This window comes from Arctopsyche grandis, chromosome 10 (genome assembly GCF_051622035.1).
Source record: "Arctopsyche grandis isolate Sample6627 chromosome 10, ASM5162203v2, whole genome shotgun sequence".
Classification (NCBI taxonomy): Eukaryota; Metazoa; Arthropoda; class Insecta; order Trichoptera; family Hydropsychidae; genus Arctopsyche; species Arctopsyche grandis.
The window spans coordinates 23726620-23750149 of NC_135364.1; the positions used below are offsets into that span (position 1 = coordinate 23726620).

At 33.7% G+C, this 23530-nt stretch overlaps 1 protein-coding gene across 1 annotated transcript in view; it reads right to left on the reverse strand.

Annotated features, from left to right (window-relative positions):
- The window catches only part of LOC143917744 (kinesin-like protein CG14535), a 61785-nt gene extending 46788 nt beyond the window's left edge, over positions 1-14997 (reverse strand). The window contains exons 1-2 of the mRNA XM_077439324.1: positions 14993-14997; positions 14689-14887 (exon numbers count right to left, since the gene is read on the reverse strand). Coding sequence (XP_077295450.1) covers positions 14689-14887; positions 14993-14997 — 204 coding nt within the window. The remainder of the gene's footprint in view (positions 1-14688; positions 14888-14992) is intronic.
- Between the last annotated feature and the right edge of the window lie 8533 nt (positions 14998-23530).

Genomic DNA, 23530 nt, shown 5'->3' on the forward strand with positions numbered 1-23530 from the left:
TGCAGTTGCAGTTGTAGTCGGGGTTTCCTGTAAAAATTATATGCAGGCTGGACCGCAGCTTCCGCTCGGCGAAATGCATTTATGGGGTCGAATTCGCACGACGCGAGACACGGCGTGGAATATTAAATTTTCGGAAAAGCTCGTGGACATATTTTCATAAGTTGGCGAAGAAGAACGGCCGAGTTCGGTTGTGAATTTTTATTTCGCACAACGGCGTGTTTCACTGCCGTTGGAGTATTTCAGCAGGTTGTTATAAAATATATGGTAGTTTAAAATTGTACACGTATTCCGTTTGCGAGTATCTTTTTATACTTCTTATGTACATTTTAACAATTGCCACCTTGTACATATAAGAGCGTATATTTTCATGGACTTCAAAAAACATCTAAAATATTATCTTGTAGGTTCAGCATCCACACGAAAGGCCAAAGTCGCTTCACAGCATTTATTCAATGATTGAGGAGGTCCACATGAAAGGCCAAAGTCGCTTCACAGCATTTAGTCAACGATTCAGGAGGTTCACATGAAAGGCCAAAGTCGCTTCACAGCATTTATTTAACGATTCAGGAGGTCCACACGAGATCATCGCTAACTCTAAAATACTTGATCTACCGTGTGTACCTTCTTATAAAGGACAAGTTGTCCAGCATAGCATCCCCGATCCCCGATCGTTGGCGTGTCTATTGTGTACGCACGTAGGTCTACCCGCACTCACCCTGTTCTGTGAGAACTCACTTACTGAGTCCCATTAGCCTAATCCGGGGTTTCTTTTATTCAACCACGAATGCACTTAGATACTATCTCCCATCTTCGCACGTTACAATACTAAAAATACCTTAATACTACAACGAATTTCTGGGGCAACGCAGCATAAATATGCTGGAGAAAACTGAAACTGACCAAAGCAATCAGAAAATGTAGAAACAGATCGATTTATAAATTTGAGACTATGTATTCGCCGATGATCTGTCAAACGTTTCTAGGGTTTTCCGATGATTTTTTCCACCACAACATCCAAAATATTGTTGCGTAGGGGTAGTTTCAGGATCCAAATGAAAGCTCAAAGTCGCTTTTTTCACAGCATTTGTTCAACGATTCAGGAGGTCTACACAAAACCACCACTCACTCCAGAATATTTGATCTACCGTATGTACCTCCTTATAAAGGACAAGTTGCACAGCGCAGCTTCCCAGATCCGTTAGTGTGTCTATTGTCTAGGCATGTAAAGGTCTATCCTGGCGAATCTATTGTTTACGCACTAACTCGCCCAAGTCTGTGAGATATGTATGTATTTGCTCTTGGCAAAGAGTTAGCTGTTACCGTCTCTAAAATTTTCGAACTTATGAACATGTCTGAGAAGACTATATTTCACTATCGACCAAGTGGAAACAATTGAGCCAGCAGCTTGGCTCGGTGGTTCGATCGAGAGGCCGCCGGGTTCGATCCCGTGAGTTGACCTCGATTGAAAAGAATTTATTCTGAGTATAATCTTAAATGCCGCAGACCGGACTTGGATATTTGTGATCCAAGTCGATCGTTTCCTATCAGAGTTTGCCTATTTATCTGATTTCATTGTTGAAACAGTTCATCCATCAAATTGGCAAAAACCATCCTATCCACTATGTAAATATGATTTCGAAATATATATATATATATATATATATATATATATATATATATATATATATATATATATATATATATGTGTGTGTGTATATATGTAGTATATTTATTATACTTTTATGTTCGTATTCTCGTATATAGTATTTGCATTATGCTTATTTGTCTGGTTACAGTGACGCGTTAGAGTATTCTGTTATTTTATTTGTTATTGTGGAAAAAATATGTGAATAAATAAATTTAAATCTCTATCGGAAGGGTGGGGGAGGGGGAGAGATAGGCAAACCTCGTGAAAAGTTTTTCCATAGCATTGTTCAAAACGAAACTAATAAAAACCTTGTAAAGAAAGACTCGTTAATTGTTAGCGTAGATTAATTTGGGACATTGTTGACCTTGGTGTCTGCTGCTTCATTTGGCACTGTCTCTTTTTTGCCGTTCGGGATTACAAAGGATTTGTCTTGAGAGTTGTTGAAACTTTCGACAATTGTGTGCTTAATTAATTGTATTTGCAGACGACTTAGCCCGGTTATCGGTTGTTATAGCCCTTGTTCGTCGTTCGCGTTCGCAAAGACCGGTCTCCGGTTACCGGACGGGGAAGAAACTGTTAAGGCGGCAATTAACTTAGGCTTCATTAGAAGGTATAATAAAAAGTTTTCGCTGTCTGAAACTTGAAGCAAATCCATCGAAGAGGAGCGAAAGAGAGCGGTGTAACTTTCTCCCCGGTAAAAACGCTGAGCCGTTAAATGCTACGCGAGTGTTGATTAATCCTGTTAAGACTCTCTAGTGATCGATGTCCTTTTTAATAGGATGTTAAATTATAGCCCACTGCTCATAAAATACCTATTTATTGAACAGTTGTTTCACCCGTGACGGTATAATTAGTGTTAAAATAAGGGTTGGAAGGTCATTTATTTCCCAGTGAAATTTAGTTTTGAAAAGACCCAAAATTTCGTTTGGTTTTGACTAATTTGCACCCAACCATACATATTTGCCGGAAAGTTTAAGGGTCGTTTGAAGTTTCAGCCATAATTGAAGTCGAAAAAAAATCGTTTCAATTTATCATAAAATTATAATGCCAAATGCATGCTATTGTAGTATTTTTTTTTGTTTTAATAAAAATTATGGGATTCATTTTATTTTGGACGTCTGGATTTATTTTCGTCTTCTAAAAAAAGAGTAAAAATTATAAGCTTGAATCTCTGAATATACATAAGTCGTTAAGAGGGCTGTACACCCGAAACCTTAATTTTGTAACCGTTCCTTTCTTCGATATATATATTGAGTGTATGTATATATTGAGTGAATGCGACAATATATATATATATATATATATATCAATATATATATTGAGTGAATACGACAGTTGCGCTTCGACCAGATAAAACGTATTTTAAATTGACAAAATCGAGGTTTCGTATTCTCCTATTTTCTCCTCCAGAACTGGACCAATTTTTAAAAAAATTTCATCATCTGTATGAGAAAGATACTTTCTGTGCATCTATCGGCGTATTTTTTTTAAATCGATCGTTAAATAAGCACGCTGGGCTCGTTTCGTGGGTGTAAAAAAGAGGCGATTTTATAGATGTTTGGCGGCTCCTAGCTCCTATAAAAAATAATTAATCAAAAAAAAATGAAACGATAGATGCACCCCAATGGTGGATATCCATAGCATATTAAAAAATAATTTCTCTAGTGCCATAATTGAGGAAGGGAGAAGTATAGTACGTTTGTATGGACAATGCGCTGCTGTCCAGCCCTCTTAAGAAAGAAAAAAAATACTCAAAATTGAAATAATTAATAAAAATGCATGTGTATATGAGTATAATTTTTAAGTTTGAAGCTCTGAATGTGTCTTTCTTGAAAAAAAATATTTTTTTATTCAAAATTAAAATAATTAAAGAAAATTCATGTGTTTTATTTATGCAGCATATATGTATGTACAAGAGTCATGTTTAGTATTTTATACACAACAAAACCCAAGAAACTAAAATTTCATATTACTTTCTTCGCCTTTGATTCTATTTAATTAAATTATTATGTTACTATTATACCAAATCCAACGCTCTCAAAGAAGTATGAAACTCTGTATGCTCGGCATAAAGAGGAGAGATAGGAAATGAAATATGTGGGTGAGAAGTATGATAAGGGTAGTGAATAAAGTGGAGTAAGTGAAGAGATTGAAATGGCGATGGACGGGATACGTAGCTACAGAAATGCACGAAAGGTGTACAAAAGAAGTGCTAGAATGGTATCCGAGAGAATGCAAAAGGGTAAAAGGAAGACCGCAAGGAAAACGAGTAGTTGAAAATTTGAAAAGGTGTGGGATGGGATGGATAAGAATTGCGCAAAACAGAGACGATTTGAAGCGTGTTGGAAAAGCCTTCATCCAGCAGTGGAAGTGGATAGATAATGATATAAAAATAATACAAGAAACGATACTCTATACAAATTAGATTCTATTAATATTTATGAATCTGAATATTGATCATTATATGAATCCAAAACTATTTTGTTTTATATAATCAAATAGATTTTACTCTATTTCTTATTTATTTATTTTCTGTAGCATCATTAATTTAAGAGATACAAATTTTCGAAAACGACGTGCTTCTTTTTCCCATTGCGTTAGTATATCCGTAAGGAAACATCATGTGTTTTTCCAAGGCTCGATAGTATTATCTTTCGGACAGGTACAAATAATCTAATGGGGGTTGAAGGGCAGGACAATGGCTAGCATAAGGACCTAACCGAGTTTACGACTCTATAAAACAATAATAAATCGATGTAAGAGTCTATCATTCGTACAATCTCTCATTGCTCCCCCACCTTGACACGCACGTTCCCGAAATCGTAAAGATAAAGGAGCTACTATACACCAACGTAAACAAAATTAAATTCGTTCAAATGGGGAACATAATGAATTTTAAATTAAAATCACCCACGATATTAGATTAAGTGTCGCATTTAAAATGATTAGATTTCAAGGCTGAAAAGCGGTATTGCGATACTGGTCATATTTCCTGCGAAAGGATCGACGCAAAGCTTCAAAGGGTCGAGAATGTTGTGTGGGTCGAGTGGTATCATATACCTTACATAGTGATGGTCAAAATATGCGGAAATAATAAATTTATCGACACAACTTTAGGGCATAATTGGCGGGTGATTTCCATGGATCAATCCACGGAGAATCCACAAAAACGTTTTCAACAAGCATTCCACGTATTTTCCCATTTAAGTAATGGCGTTACGTATTGGTCCCCGAGGGCATCCGGTTCGGTATAGGGCCTCTGCCCCCATTAAATAATGGTAACCTTAAGGGTCGGCATCCGTCGATCCTGGGCAGGATCGCGTGACAGAAAAATATAACATTTACTTACCAAACCCCCATCCCCGAGCCCCCCGTTCTGGGCCGTAAAGGGGAAGTTTATGCCCTTCAAATGAACGCGTTATAATAAATAAATTGGGTCGTTTGATTTCATATCTCACGTTTATGCCCATTCATTTCTTGCCTTTTTATATTTGTGTAAACGGCACCTCGAAATTATGATGCCTCGGAACCCGATACCCGACATTTATGTGGAACCGTCATGGCATCACGACCCATCGAAAGACGCCATTGCCCCAATAAGGCACGTAATCACGGCAATTGAAATGCTTATAAATAACAGGAAAACGAGCAATATTTTCATTGTCAAAGGAAACGGAAATAATTCAAGATACGCTTTCTTTCATGATATTACTGAAAAAACTACAAACATGTCAAGAATTGTGTGTAATAATAATTTAAACTGCAATAGAACGACGTTAATATGCCTATATACGACCGGGTGTAAAATGGGGTCTTTTACGGTCGCTATTCCATACAAAATTAATTATTAAGTAAAATACAGTATGTTCACTATAAAGTATTAATATATGTTTTGAAAGCTTGAATAAACGCACTGGAAAGTTTGCTCTACCTTTTACTCTCTGCTATATATGTATGTACATATGTATGTATGTCGTGAAAGGTCTTAGAAATTTAATCTCTAATGGTCTCCAGTTACGTTCTTGTGGTTTGACAGGGAAGTATAATCTTTTAGTGGGGGATGAAGAATGTTATTAGGTAGTGCTAAATTTATATAGCGTATACCGTAGAAGCCGGTCAGAGGTAAGAATCTCAATCTATAATGATCTATAAACCTACATACATACATATGTATGGGTATAATATTAATTATTTTTATTTTGAATTTTTTTATGAATTTTGTTTGTGAAGAATATTTTTGTATTGAATTAGATTTTTTATTTATTTTTATAAACATTGTATGCTCATACACATGGAATGCATTATACACATATGACCTCGAGGAGGTAAGAGTTATGTCCAAATCTACCAAATATTCCAAATACCATAAGGATGATATGATATAAAGGCGACTTAAGGTTTTAAGTAATATTATATATTTAATTACATTAATCCTCTAAGTTAATCGTCTACCAAACACATTAGTTTTGATTCATATAAATATATTCCTCTAAGATTGTCATTTATATAATTTGACTATAATAATGTATGTACATGTTTGACTTACATATATGTATAATCTTTGCCAACTTTTTGGAGCCGTTTCAATAAAAATCAGATAAATTGGCATTCAAGGTCTGGCCAGCAGCAACCAGTGAAACTCATGTTCGAAACTCATGACCACTGGGTTTGCTACAAATCACTGCAAACGATGCAGCTGCATGCTCATTTCAATTTCGGTATTTGACATCTCAACGAAATTTAAGCATGCACGAAAGACGAGATATTTATTGGGTCGCGCAGATGACATTTCGATGTGCATTGATGATTGGCACTTATTAAAATTGAGTTGGATCGTTCTGGAAAGGTTAAAAAGGCAAAATTCGAGACAAAAGTATCAGGATCACAAGACAAGTGGAGAGGTACATATATTGGGAATCTGACGTAGAGTTCACATAAGTGCGAGCAGTACTTGCGGCAAAATATATGCGCGTGAAAGAGACATCCATACGTTCGACGTTGATACAAGTTCGAGTGAACATGCGGTCAAACAGTCGTGAATTTCGCCGAGACGAAAAATGCCGAAATCGAAATGAGCATGCAGCCGCATGTTTTGCAGAGATTTTGCAGAGATTTAGATGATGACCACTATGTTCGAAAACATATATGCTAACCAACAGGCCAGGCTGCAAGCTGTATATACGTAAAAATAAAAGATTACATCTATAAAAAAATTAAAGCTCATATCCAACGGATAAAACGCTTTCTATAGTAGGTTTAGAGTAAAAGCAAGGGATACACCCTCTTAAAAGGACGGAAAAAATCAAGGGGGGGGTGCTAAAGATTTGACCGCAGACGACCCTATTTTATTTTTCATCGTTCTGTCGTAAGGGGAAAAACACCGCTAATACATTTGAATAATTTATTTTATTACGGACCTAAAAGGGACTCCTGCGGAACACTTGAAAATAAACAGATTTCACGGAAAGTTTCACCACCGACACACACAAAACCATAAAAGTTCGATATGATTAAATAAAGCGTCACCATAAGCCCCGGTGCGGCTTGTGCGACACGCCGGTCAATGTCATTAGTCAAACTTTTCGCGCGCGTGCATTTCGGCGGCAATTTTCGCGTTTAATTAATCCGAATTTGCAGCGGCTCATATCGGACTCAATTATCCGGAAAAGTGAATTATAACGCGCCGTTACGCCGGTTATTTTTACACAATGCGCGATAAATCGCCGTTTGAATTATGTGCGATGTGGCGAGCTTCACACGTGCCGACTGTGAATTCGCCATTGTATAGGTATAATATCCACTGTACATAATGGACGCGCTTCGGAGACTCGCTTTTACGAGCCATTTATTATATTATATGTATGGCGAATTTGAGCAGAGTTTTTCAGCAATGAAAACGTTTTCGTTTCGCAAACATTATACTTTTTATTTTGGTCAATGTGATGTTTTTTGTATTCGCTAGTAATTGTCAAACTGCTTAAGTTACGGCTTTCGATAGTCAAACCTACTCATTTATCACACTGTATAATATTGTGGGATTTTGTTTTCTAACCTAGAAGAATGCATGTTTGTATGAATATGAATGTATTAGGTTGGCATGCGTAAATTGAAGAATGGTTGAGTTGTTATCTTAACGGTTAATTCGATTCAGCGGTTGTCTGAATCGAATTTTTTTTATATTATATATACCATATTTAAAATTAATTATATGTACATATATACCATATTTTATTTTATATACACATACTACATATATACCAGGAAAGCCTTACAGCTAAAACCAATGCATTTTCCCGTCTAATTACAAAAAAAAAATTACTTCAATGAAGTAAAAAATTATAAATATCGCATAAAATAAAAATAAAATTGAATAGCCAAAAAATCAAAGTCGAAGCGCAAGAATATATATTTTTTTACACGGAAAATTCGCATAGGCGGAAAATCCCCCGAGGTGAAAATATAGTAGGGAGCATTGTTAAAATTGCCGGAGTTGCTATTTATCCGTTAACTTTTGCTGTTGTGCCCCGTGCAGCGCTTTACCTCACTCCGATTAAGCCGGTTAAAAGTTAAATTCGCTAATTACTGCGGTATTGTGTTTTAATTTTTTACAGCACTTTCCAACCCCCCGGGGGTCAAATGCGACCGTCGCTATACAGCTTCCTTCTATGTAGCATCTACCAAATCAACCCCCCGGGCGAAAAAATACGCAAAACCACCCACTCAACCCAACGAAAGCGTGGATATCACCGTATATACACACATGTAGATTATCGACAGTTGATAATTCAATTTAAACGCGGCATTAGGAACGAGAGTGGCTGGCTTTCGGATCAACAGGTGGTTTGAGTTTTCGAAAGAAGGTCAATGTTCTTACGAGCGTGATCGTATCGGCGCGACTCACGAAGAGGGCTGAAAATTATTTTATGGTTGTTTTCCACTTGTATCTGCTCGTTGTTGGCGAATTCCTGAAAACTCTGGCTTTCAGCCAATGCGCGATCGACCGTTGCTAAATGCCCCGCTTGGTGCATAACAGCGGAAACTGCTTGAAAATTCACCTGAAGCTATGCAATAATGAAGGTACATAAATACGACCTTTACACATACAAAGCCCCGTAATATTCGCTTTGTGTTTGTTTTCCGGGAATTTGTATTACAATGTGTTGAGGTAACCATTTACTTAAATCGTATATAAGATATTACAAATACTTAAGAATGTATTTTAAATCATGCATCAATTTGTTCCCGAAACTACCATATATACGAAACTAACAATATATTAAACACTAGTGTTTAATATATTGTTAATATAATATAGAAAAAACAGAGAAAATATTTTGGAAATCAAAACGTAATATAGATACATATGTAAAATGACAATAAAATGCTTTTTTCGGCATTATTTGAACTAATAAACATTGCTTAGAGTACAAATTTCCTTTTATATGAATAGTATAACAGAAAACCCAGCACGACAGTTGACATTTCATCGACCATTTTAAGTGTAATAAAATTAACGGCATTTGATTCATCTTTAAAATATACAGAATCGCATATACAATTAAAAAAAACATCATGAAAACGTGAAATGTATGATAAATATTCAGTTAATTATTCAAATTTGTTTCTCGATCACATAACTTTATCTATTGATAATTTGTAAATATGTCACAGTGAAATCATAACCAGTTACATTTTCAGGGTTGGTTTTATTCATTTAAGATTAGATTGTCAGGGTTGGTATTATTTAAGGGTTAGGATAGGTTAGGTTAAGTAAGGGTTGACCCTATTCATTTAAGATTGGGTTGTTACGGTTAAATTTATAGAGTTAAACGTTGTAAATTCATTGTTTGATACATTTCAATGCTTGAATTGGTGAAAATATATTTTCACATGAAATATGCTTTCACTGTAGCCGGCAGTATGGCTTAATGGTAGCGTGTATGTTTAGCACCAAGTGTTAAATGGGTTCGATCCGCCATACTGCTGCTTAGATTTGGGGGTATTTGTGACTCCAAATCGATCGTTTCTTATCAGAGTTTGCCAATTTTATATGATCATTGTTGAAACGGTTCCTCGAAATTGCATAAAAATCATCTTTCCCGTTGTCACAAATCTTCTGTATTTAATGTGTGTATAATCTGTAAAAAATATGTACAAAATCTAAATCCACAGATGTCTCAATGGATTAATTCTGTAATTAATTAAATAATTAATTGTTATTTAGTGTTCTTCGACTTCTGGAAATACAGTGATTTATGTAATAATAAAATGCTGCATTGTTTGTAATTAATTGTCCAGGAAGAAGCCTTCCTGGTATATAACTATGTAAAAATAAAATAAAATAAAATAAAAAGTGAAAAGATTTATGAAATATGTACATATGTGGGAAAAACTAAACATACTTATTATTTAACATATTATAATAATATACAGATAAATCCATAGGGTCATAAACAGACAATTCGATAATATTGCATAATGATTCTAAAGTAAAAAGTTATATCAGATCAGCCAAGGGATATGAAAATAGCTTCCGGGCAGTATTTTGGGACCGTCCACGACATTTGGGGGTGAATCTATTCTTTCCTTTACTCTTTTTTCCATAGCAGGGTAGGGGGTGGTGCGTTGGAAGCGTCGTACTAGAAAAGGGTCCAATAATCAATAAGGAGCCTAATCCCGAGGGTCCTCCTAGATTGGTCTTATTGGTCAATACAAATTGACGAAAGGGGATAGATATATCATAAGGCAGAGGAGCCCAGTCGACGTTCAAAAGGCGACCATCTATATAAATTTCGGTAACTGGATGTTGTAGGAAGTGGGAGTGGAAGCTCGGGAAATAGTTCAATAAAACTCTGCAACCTCCCTCGGCCACCACCCGAGGGAAAACACAGCCTGCTGGAAATATAAATAGCCTTAACGCATAGAGGAGGCGTTTGTTTTGCGGGTTAATAGGGAGGAAATATGTGATAAGAAAATATTTGGGGTGGAGTTTTCCTTTGTAACTTATTGGCCGCTACGTGATAACACGTCCAGCTCTAATGCGCAGATATGAGCTCACAAAACTTTCGGCCGTATTACCAAGACAACACCGAAACAAATTAATATAACGAATAAATATAGCAATACGAAAATATACTTACTTTCTTCAAGGAAAATAAGAAAATTGCATATTTGAATGTGTTTGTAAGGAATTTAATATTGTTCTGAACTGAACTAGAATTCTATTTATCATAGAATTAAATATTAACTATTTTTATAATATTTAAAATTATTATTTGCACCAATAAAATCAAAGAAATACATATACAAAATACATCACATTGGTATACATATACAGCAATATGGCTCGGTGGTTGCGTTTATGTTTAGCACCGAGAGGTTACCGGGTTTGATCCCGTGCTAATCTTTAATACTGCTGGTTGGACTTGAATATTTGTTACTCCAAGGTTTGCCAATTTATGTGATTTCATTTTTCCTCCATCTAATTGGCAAAAATCATCCTACCCGCTGTCACAAATATCTGAATTTGATTTAAGTACAGTATGTTAAAAATTATCTAAAAGTCTAAATCCATAGATGTCTCTTTGGATTAATTAATTAAATTGTTAATTTCGTGTTCCTCTCGAAACACAGCGATTTGTGTAATAAAAATGCTGAAATATTTTTAATTTATTGCCTAGGAAGGCACATTGGAGTCTACCTGTTAGGCCTTAAAAATAAATATATATGCATGAGCCGTTATAATTGAAAGTGGCATACATACATATGTCCACTTTTCTTCGTTTCGAGAAATATCTCTGAAAATATTAAAAAAATGAGCAATATGGCTAAGTATGAAAACGATCGGATAAGAGATAAAAATGACCACTGACAAGAAAGCCATGTGAAACGTAAAGGAGGTATGTAAAAATAATGTTTTTTATTTAACAATATTTAAAAATTTTGGTAGCCTGTAATACGTTTATTCTGTTTTTCCAAAATTCTGGAGATATCTAATTAAAAGTAGTGATAACAAGTTGTGAATTAAGTCAAATGGATATAGTGTTTTTGGAACTGAAAATCGGTTTCCGCCACTTTTAAATATAATTCTTTAACATGTATCAAACTTTTAATACAAATATTGATTTTAAACGAAACCGGATTTTGAATGATTAGGTTTAGTCGAAACCATCCAACACAATAAGTCTATAAAATGAGATAAATATCCGATCTTGGAGTTATTACCACTTGCTATGAAAATGGTCATAAATTATATAATTAAAAATTGTATTTCTTTTCTGTATGTAATTAAACATGCTTTTAACTGTCTCAATACTAAGCTTTTATCCAAAATTTATAAAACCCATCCTAGACCAAAATAATAATTTGCTCATTCCATTTGGAACCAACGACGATGTATGTATGTTTAGAAAAAGTCCAGTGAAGAATTACTAAAATGCCTTCCGAACTTGAATCACTTTCATATGATATGATATTGAAAAAAATTAATCTTACCAATTGGAAAACGAGAAGAGGTCATCTAATTGAAGTTTATAAAATTGTGAATAACCATTAGAATATTGTCCTATTGCAATTTTTTTCCTATTTTGAGTTATTTATATTTCATTTAATTTATTTTTTATTTTTTATCTCATTTGATATTTGTATTTTTGTATTAACAAACCCCTTGATTTTATTGCCTATGCCGCCTTTTCCAAGTATTCTTAAATAAATTCATTTCACATTTTCTCAATGTATTATAAAGTTATGTATGTATGTATGTACATACTTTTAGTATAATTCGAGATTGATATTCACATTAAACTTATCATATTCTAGTGGAATACGATTAATTACATATACATTTAAAAAAGTTCTTCAGTTCAGCTTACTTTCAATTATTCAATTTATTTTTAATATTATCATCTTAAGAACATTGTATCATACCTACATATGTACATATTTAGTTTATTCGTAAGGAAAATTTTCAATTGAAAGAGTGTCATTGAATATTGTATGATAATAATATAAGTATTGATGTTTATAATATACATAGATACACTTGTATAACTTAAGTAGAATAAAATTGCAATTTTATATCAGGGTATAATTATGAGAGGCACCATTGCTGTGAAAGAGCGTTACTCTTAAATAAAAGTGCAAGAGGGATTGTTTGGGGATGATGGTTGGCGTTTGGCCCGCGGCGTGGCTGAGCCCTTCTGGTTTTTACCTGTGCATTTTCACCAGATATTCTCCAACCTTCAACCGCGTTCCTCCATTCAAAATGGCCAATTTGAATTGCAAATGTCTCCTCAGTAGAGGGGCGCCGAGTCGAGTGCCTGAAGAAGCCTTCACTCACCTCAGCGGTGCCAATCCACGTTTCAATTTCCCAGATATCATTCCGAATCTGAATACCTAATGGCTACGCTTCTCAAGCCGGGAAACTTTTATACATAAAAAACTAAGTCCCAGTTCGGAATACGTTAAAGACGTGACTCAAAAATAAATGGTTAAAATTATACCCCGAAATGCGCAGTCTAAGTTTTAGTTGTAATAAGAATTTTATTATAAATATCTAATTACTTAAAGAATATTTAAATTATTCATATAATAAAGAGTTTCTGAAATAATGACATATGTATAGTTTACCTATAAAGTACTACATAGAGTTTAATGAAAACGGTGAGATATATAGGTACATGTTTGATCTTTTTGTGACAGATTTTGTCCCAAAAAGCTATTAACAGTCAACTTTGCAAATTAAATTGAACAGTGTTTATTTTTCTTTAGCATGTATAACATATATAGCATGTATAACATTATATGTATTTATACATATGCAATTAAATCAAAGGTTCATAAGCTTCTAATCTGTGAATTCAAAGCATAAGAATAATGAGGACCGAAAAACAATTTTTCTATTATTAAATTTATCAATATATATTAAATTAATATAAATTTGATTAAAACATTTCCTGATATTTTTAGGGCCATTTAAAATTTTCAGTTCATCATGTGCAATTACTCTAATCACCTTATTAATATCATTCTATGTATTTGAAAAATTTGGATAATCTGTAGCTTATGATTAATTTTGAAATTTATGTATCGAGTGCAATCGGCTTTTTATTTAATGACACAAAAAATAATTATTATAAATTGACCTATAAACATTTTCAATGTGTAAATATACTTGTATTACTTGTACGTGCGCACTTTTTGACTTGAAATTAACAAGTTGAAAGACGAGCAGAAGCGGCGTCGCGACTGTTTAATTTTCCACAAAGAAAACTCAACCTTGGAAAGCCATAAAATGGACCGTAAAATTTATCCACGCATCCTAAGAGGATTTCATCACAATGGGATTTCCCTTTGCGGGGAATCGCCCCAGTGTAGCCTGTATTAGATTTTGTTTTTCATCGTTCAAAAGTGTGGCGCGCGCTGAAAATTGTTTTCCTCGGGTTGGAAACGCCTTATAAAAGAACGTCAGTAATATCGAATCCTTTGACATTGAAATGTGAAAAGGCATTCCGGATTATTAAATTTGCATTTCTCCTTCTGAGGGCTGCCTTCAGTGCCCAAAGCCTTTTTACTCGTGCGGACCTCTCGCGATTTGTTTTATAGCGACGAAATCATTCAGAGAGTTTTCATCAAAGGAATAAGATAAGTTTATTTCGCCCCTCCAATTTCTCACCCTCTCTGCTTCTCTTTCTAAAAAGTTTTCAATTAAATTTGTTTACCGTATCTACTGTAGTTACGTAGCGTGGCACTCGAAAGCTTACCGTTGCAACGAGAAGTCTCCCACATTTCCGCGAGGTATACGAAACTTAAGTAGGCATAAGTAAGCATGTAACATTCCAAGAATTTCAGGGTTAGTTAACTTTGAATAGATTATCCCGGTTTCGGGGGATGTCTCTCGTGTATTGTGTTCGGTGATTTAAGCCGTCTTTGTTTGCCAGATATGCGGGATTCTGCTTTCGAAAAACGTTGTTACATTTTATGGGAATATACGACAAGTGCGATGTTGGTTTCGAAATATAGATTTCTTTGAAATGGCTTACCTTTCCCACACCGGTGGCTTCTTTGGCACCAATCCTCCTGAGGAGAGCTGGGGGTATTGCAGGTGGAGCTCTCTGCAAAGCTGCACTAAAGCTAGCACCAGGTCCCGATCCAACACCCACCCCAGACCCATCATCCTCTCCACCAGACGATCTTCTCCTTCGGTGAGGTGATCCATTCAGGTTTAGTTTCTGCGACGCCCTGGAAGATAACATTGTTGATTAGAATAAGCTTTCACTATGTATGATTATGAAACAAAATACACTCGGGTCTTTTTTTATGCAATAGATGCGTTCCACGGGATACCACATAGCATGAGAGTTTAAAAAGTTACTGTTATAACTGTTTAGCCTGTAAGCTGTGAAGGGGTTGGTTTGTAGAGATACGTGTATGGATAGCTAGTTGTTATCGCTTCAATCTGATATAAGATTCCGATGTAATTTTTAATGAGTTTGATAATTTAAGTTTAATTTTAAGGCATTACATAAGTCCCTAATGCGCTACAATGGTCGAAAAAATGCAGAGAGATAAGAAAAATAAAAATATATACATATATATATACATATATAGACAAAAAATACAATTATACATAATCATAAGGAACAATAGCATTATAATAATAGCAGATAAAAGTAAAAATATCAAATAATAAAATACAAAGAAGGGAATATCTTGCATCTATAACCAGCACAAATTATATATTGGAACCAGCCACAAATACAAAACATCCCTGCGAGGCTCAAATGGAAGAGAAAAGATCAAAACTCCACTCATGTCACATTCAATTATGAAAATATTGATGTGCACAGGTTACCAGACAAATAGATTAGAATAATATTCGCTAATTTACACTCACTGAGGTAAATTAGCAATAATTAGAATATAAAATTCGGGCTCAGCAGCAACGATTTCGTTGAGAAGTCGAATAGCTCTTGGAATAGGAGACATAAATTACTTCAATATCAGCTAACCCTCGTATGTCGGTAAGATATCAAAGCGACCTAAAGAGTGGTAGTGGTATAAAATCAGAACACAATTTTTTGACGGGCAGGAATGTTAAGTTTAGTTAGAAACAGCTAATAAAAAGCTTGTAAAAAGTAGGGATACGTTTTATAATTTAAAAGGAAATGTAGAGATGCCTTCCAATGTCATTAATATTTGGAAAGGAGGGGGGGGGGGGTATCGCTCAGGTACGACCAATCTCGCCTAGTTTGATCCGAATTGTACTGGCCCGAAACAAGACCGGTTGGGCTTACCTTCTACTTTCATCAACACCAACACGAACACGGATTCATGACAACGTCGTCTTTTGACAAAATGCGGTAAATACCGAATTTACATGTAGCGTATTTAAACTAAAACAAAAATATAACGCTATGGTAATAACGTCCAAAATGATCTTATTTTTTTAATTTGCATCAAATATAAACCGAAAAAATAAGATCAGCAGAAAAAGAGACCTGAGTGTACATATGTATGTTAGTGGAACTTATCATATACTCATACTAGTTTAAGCGTTACATTACATATGTAGATCTATAAACACATACGGCTATATTAGAAATTGTAAGTGTATAATAATAATGTTTATATCGTTGACAAATAATAATAAGTAGTTAGACTTGCGACTTAAAAGTCAGTCGGCAATAAATTGCCAAGCATTAAAATGTCGTATTCTAAGAAAAGTGTATGAAGCTTCGTAATTGAAAACATTATTAATTCCAACGATGCGATGTTCACAAAGAAAATGTACGAGAAAATAATGACACGTTGAAATAAATGAATATTTGTCAAATAGCAATATTTACCAGACCAAATCTTTGGTTGAATGTCTAATGAAAGTACGACGCTCCTTTTGACTTGAGTATACGTACATATATACACACATATATTGTATTTGAATCAAATCTACAGTTCACAGTTCACAGAATAGTGAAACTTGGAATATACAGACATAAGGTGACGAACTTCATTGAGTCGAACAATCGATAGTGCCTTTTGTAGCCGCTGGTGCAAGTATCAATGTCCGTTTTCACGGAACGAAATCTTTGTAAAGACCCTCATATCCCCCCCCCCCCCCTCCATGGCCCCTTTTCTTTTATGTTCAGACCTAACGATAAGATTTTTAACCCTATGAGTCAAAGTTGACATTTACACCTGATGCCCTTTAGGAAAGCGAGGGCGAGAAGGCGCTTTCGAGGGTCTCTGCACCCCGTAACAGCCTTCTTCCCCGTGCAAGGTACACGGGTATACATCTACTGCACACGACGAGAGCCTTGGCATGATTTATACGAAAGTCAGCTTGTCTAGACATTCATCTGTTTTGGTAAATGATGTCGTCGGGAAATTGCTTTTGTCTCGCTGCGAAACAATTCCGCTGCGCCGATGTATCTTTAAAATGAAAAATTCGCTCGATGCGGCTATAAATCATTTTAATAATATCGACTCGATGACACCGTCCGTTCAATGTGTGGATAAAATCATTTATTATATTTTTGACTCATTCAAGTCAGTGAAATATATTGAAAACTATTGAGAAATATGAGCACATGCGAGGAAATGAACATGAAAGAGTAGTTGATATGAATTTATACCATAATTTTTATAGACTTCTATAAGTATTTAAAATTGATAATTTTACTACATTATTGTACATAGTTTTACTACATTATTGGACATACATAATCAAAAAAAAACAGCAGAATAGATAAATATAATGCTTTAACCAGAATGGTTACGGGTTCAAATCCCATTGATTTCTGCTGGCCAGACCTTAGAATTGTGACTCCAGCTTAAACGTTTCCTATCTGAGTTTGCCAATTTATCTGATTTGAAATGTTTCCAAAAAATTGGTAGCCTTTACTCATTTTATCACAAATCTCGAGTTTTCAACAATTTCGAATTTCCCTGTATTGTATAAAATGCTGCAAATTTACAAATTTGACCACAGTTGTCTCTGTGGATGTTAATTGATATGTATTTAATTTTTATAATACTAATAATAATTGCAGCAAAAGTACAATCTTTCTACCAAGGAAGGCGCATTGGGGTTACCTGTTAGGCCTACCTGGTATAAATTAAAAAATAATATAAAATATAAATATGAATACAAAGTTTCAATTGAAAATTTCCTCTTTTAAATTTCATAAATGATCCAATTCAGTAATAGCGACAAAAACGAACTTCAACATTAATTAAATAAATTAAAAATTTATTGAATCTATAAATTTCACTCCTCATTTGGGCGTAATTCAAAAATAATATTTATTTTTTGATGAGTAAAATAAGTAAAGGAAAACGTTTTTAAGCATTGATATTTGATAATTTAGTATTAAAAACTTATATATGGGCCGCTATATTTGAAAGTGGCTGACGTCTAATTTTCAGTTCCAAAAACACTACTTCTGTTTGACTTAATTCACAAATTATTATCATTTCTTGTAATTCAATATGTTCAGAATCTCAGAAAAGCAGAATAAAAGTATTACAGCCACCAGTATTTTTATATAATATCAAACGCAAAACATTATATTTAATGTTTTGCGAAATATTTCTCAAAATGAAAAATTTATGCCACTTTAAAATATTACGGCTCATATGTACATATATATATATTGAATTTATTGTTAAGTAATATTTTATGTAAAGTTCAGCAGTTCCTTATGACTATATCTAGCGAATTGAACGCCCCATATATAAAAAAACACGCCTTTAGAGAATTTTAATTTCATAAAGAACACCGAGTAGTTTTTTATGAGCCCTATTGTATGAGGAAATACTTTTTAGATAATGAAACTTTAACAATGGCGTAATCCATCAATCGAGTCGACATTATCATACAACCCTCCTAAAGCAAGACTGTCAACCCTAAGCTCGCTAAACGACATCTTCCATTCACTTCATTTGCTTAAAAACAAATTTCAGATAACCGAAAAGATATGAACACTTTCAATTCATATAACATGGAACTCGTGTAATAAACTTTCCATCGCAAAACTTACGTTCGAAATTTATATCCCAGCTAGTGCATTTTATGACTCTTTGTTCGAACGAGTGCATAATACCGAATTCCTCAAGCAGAATATAAAATTCTGACATACATATATTATCTAGATAAGCGAGTTCAGATTAGAGCAAGTGGGAGTTTCATTGCCATTGTCGGTTAATGACACGTTATCCGTTCGTTGGGCAGATTAAATACGGCTCCCAGGACGCTGTTTGAACAGCGGTTATGATGACTTAAGGGTTGTATTGTTTGAGAGAGCCTGAGGAGCTATTGGACTCGCAAGTTACATTCGCAGTTTCCAGAGATGCCGAAACTTTGAGCCGAGACGCCACAGTTACATTAAAACTTGGGCTTAAAGCTCGCGCGATTTATGCATACCGCTGCGGAGGAAATTCAGTGGTGAAATTTTACATTTTTACTTTATACAGAGAGAGAGTAATGTGAAAGTGCCAAAAGTTTGCCATTGAAGTTTCAACTGGATTGTTAATGCACCAGATATGATCCTGTGAATGATACAGTCAATAAAAGACTGATATTTATTTATATTTTTAATTTTAAATTCTTTTTATTATTACTAAATTATGTTCACAATACCTCTTATATCTATTTTAATAGCTACTGATCTACTGATAATTTTCTATTTTACAATTTTAATTTAATTTTGTTAGTAATCATAGTATTATATTATTCTAATGTTAATGTACAGCATAATAGGAAAAAGAGTTCAAAAACGTATTGATATTTAATTTAAAATAATAATATACTACGGAAAAGTAACACCTTATTATCTTCATGCTTGAAAATACGATTTATTTGATACTTGTTTTATTTATTTGTGAGAGTTAAATATAATATATATTTTTTAATGATGTTTACTGAAATATTGTTCAGTTCAAATAACCTACAAATGGCTTCTAAAAAGTAGTATAATAAGCTCTCAATCCAAAATCAAGCGAAAAGCCAAAATCATACAGTTGACTGGTTCGAGCAGAAACGTTAAAAAGTTACCGTTAATCGTTAGCGTTTTGGCCAAAATTAAAATTTTCTTCGAATATACATATGTATATATTAGTGATAATGAAAATGTATCTTTTTAAATATAATATAAGGATTTAGTGTTAAATAATCTCTTTTATTCGAAACTTTAAAACTATAACACTTAAAAATCTTGAGTGAAAGTCCCTCGATAGTTTTTTATAAAAATAATTTTATTTCGTGAATTAAGAAATATCATTTGATATCCTAGAAATATGATTTAATAATAGCATCTATACAATATGGAAGCTTTTACCTATATATGTGTAATATGTATATAATTTTATAAATATTGAAGCTTTATAATGGCACATTCGTAATTTACATCTCAGGTTTGAGAATTAGATTCGAACGATAGCATTTGTAAACTGATTTCGATTTCATTCGAAGAAAATAATGACGTATACGAAAACACAAAATAATATTGTGTAGATTTTGTTTCACGATAAGCATTAAAAAAGCTCTCGTGACCAAGTTTTCCTAACCCAAAGAAAAGTAAAAGGAAAAAATAATTTACCCGTATGCTTTTTACCAAGACAAATGACCGTCATAATTAAAGAAAAAAAGCGGATATGTGAAGCTTTTGATATTTTTCAAATGGCACGGTACCGGATTTCGTAACTTTTTAAATTATTTCAGAAAAGGGCAAACAACAACACAGCATTTATTTCATACGAGAGGGGTCCGAGAATAAATTGACCACAACAATGCGATATTTCACTGAGCATTTTAATGATGATGTTAAAAATACCTATACATATATATACGATATAAAGCGGCTAAAAACAATAAAATCACACACAAAGTTCGAAACGGAGACACCCGCCCACGGAACGGTAATCCTCATTATGGGATTTTAAGCGTTCCGAGATTTGAATTATAGGGAGTTTTACCGGGAAACATTAATAATGCCTGTCTCGCCAGTATAGTAGAATTGTGACCGGGTTTTTTTTAAATATAATATATCACAGAGATAACGCAGGACGCGTGACCACTCCCGTAAGGGTCATTTTCGTTTATATTGTCTCATTAGTCTTGTTCTTCGTTGGACACGATGTCTACGGCGTAGATATGGCAGGTATTTATATGTGTATGTATGTAACTACTACGAGTAGAACATACATATGTAAGTATTCTAATGGAAAGAAACTGCATATTTTACATACGGAATGCGTGAAACGTTGGATATGTATTCCTTTTGCTTACTTGGTGATTTGAATTACAGTGATTTGCGTTGGGAAAGTTTTCAGTACATTGCACTCAGCCGGCTCTACTTAAATTCCAAAGGAATATTCCGATTGAAGAATTTAATATAATGTATTGAATACAATGTATTTTTTTTAAAGTAATGTCTATAACTATCTGTATATGTTTGTTTGATATGAAATTGCATTTCTGTACGGGTATGGTCCTTCAGGAATTTAATTTGAAATTTTTGTGAAAAGTTGATCTTATAAACAGTTAAGAATAGTTTAAATTAAAATATAAAATATATGATATAATAATATAATATATTGTTGCGTAGAGTTCAGGATCCAAATGAAAGGTCAAAGTCACTTAACAGCATTTATTCAACGATTCAAAATGTCCACACGGATCTACTGCTGACTTCAGAATGGTCGGATCTACCGTATGTACCGCTTTATAAAGGACAAGTTGCACATTACAGATTCCCCGATCCATTAATGTGTCTATTGTTAAGGCCCGTAAGGATCTATCCTAGCGAGTCTATTATTTACGCACGCACTCGCCCAGGTCTATAATAACTCCAGCTATCCTTTGTTCGGGCACTTACTGAGTCCCGTTAGCCTAATCCGGGGTCTCTATTGTTCACCCACTTATGCACTTAGACAGTGGATACGCTCTCCCACGATACAGTATATATATATATATATATATATATATATATATATATATATATATATATATATATATATACACGTATATATATATATATATATATATATATATATATATATTTACATATATTTATTTAACATAAAATAAAGCTTTAAATTTAAAGCAATAAAAAAAATATTAAAATAATCATCATTTCGTTTCATCTGTATTATAAAGAAGTTTCTGAAAAATCGTTACACATTTTTGAGGGAAAATTTAGATAAAATAAATATATTATAGAACGTTACAAATATATTTTGATAATATCATAATTATGCAAATTTAATTCTAACTATGCATACATGCATCACATTATCGATTTCTGGAAGTTCTTGTAATATCAATATTATCGTTTCTCGAATATCAAGATTCGATGAAGTGTTAGAATCTAAACATGTTAAACATACATGCGTTTATCGTATGTTTAACGGAGAGCTGAATGAGGTTGATCTATTTGGTATTTCCCTACATCAATTCAGGTCTAACATCAAGAGAATCTTGACCGATTGATTCATTTCTTCTCCTATTCTATTTTTCCAATATTTCCAATATTTTTATACTTTTGTTTAGTTATGTAATGTGCTATTTAATCATATTATAACTTTCATTATTTTCCTTTTCATTTGTTTATTTTGTATTTACCTTTTTCATTTGTTTTATATTTGTAAATTTCAATTTCTTCTTATATTCTATTTTATAACCTTTTCCCAATATTTTAATACTATAGTTTAATTATGCAATGTTCTACATATTTTGTCATGCCTTTATTCTTTACTTTTTAATTTGTTTTCCTTATATTTATCTTTTTCATTTTTGTAAAAATCTTTTATTGGACTCGGATGTTACATATATTATTTATTTACTATTTGTTTTTTTATACATATCTTTGTACATCCTGTCTGTTGATATTTCAATAAATAAAATAAAAAATAAATAAATACATATAAAATAAACATATTTATATAAAGAGTACACACATTTTACAACAAAATAATCAGGCTGATTACATCTACATATTTAGTAGTAGTGGTGATTGATTTCTTTCGCTAAGCGAAATTTTACAAAGTATTACAAATGAATGCATGAATGAGTTACAGCAACAAATTTAAAATTACATAAATCACTCAGTGAACGAAAGGCGAGCGGAAAAAAATGATGCGTCCATTATTTATCGACATTTCCGAAATCGAAACGACCCAAAACGTAATTTATTACAGGGCCGAGTTCGTTATAACGACCACGCGATTCGTTATATCGCAATAAAAACGCAGTAGCGCGTCGTAGCAAACGGCGTAGGACGAACAAAAGCGTTTCGACGGTGCAAAATTCGACTTTACTATGTACGAAAAAAAAAATTAAAATTGCAATGATTTACTGCAAAACATTATTAAAGGTTGCAAAAGATAAACCGCTCGCGGAGCGCTGAATTAAAGCGCGAAAGCCTTCGGCGTGAAATTTCCAGCCGGGTGTTTTACGGTTTCGTTTCATTTCCTAACCGTCGTTAAAACACAATTAAAACCCCTCGAAAGGTAGTCGTAATGATACGGGGGTCACACGTTTTTATTATTATTGGTTTTTGCGATAATTTCGCACGAAGTGTACAATATAACAAGACGGGCGGGTTTTCCGCAACTTTTCATACGAAGTACATACATACCATGTAGATATACGTACGTTCGTATTTTTCATTTCGATAATAAGGTAGAATATTTCTGCCCGAGGTTGAATATTTCATTCTTCTAAAGAACGACAAAGTTTTCCCGGACAGAGCGAAGCTCCGTTGGAGTTAATCCTGTATCGAATAAATAACTAATCCTGGAGGAGAAGTGAGCCAGTCTATTTTCAACGTTCTATGCACCAAGCAAGGTAACAACCGACTAGATGAAAACTCTTAATCAGAGAAC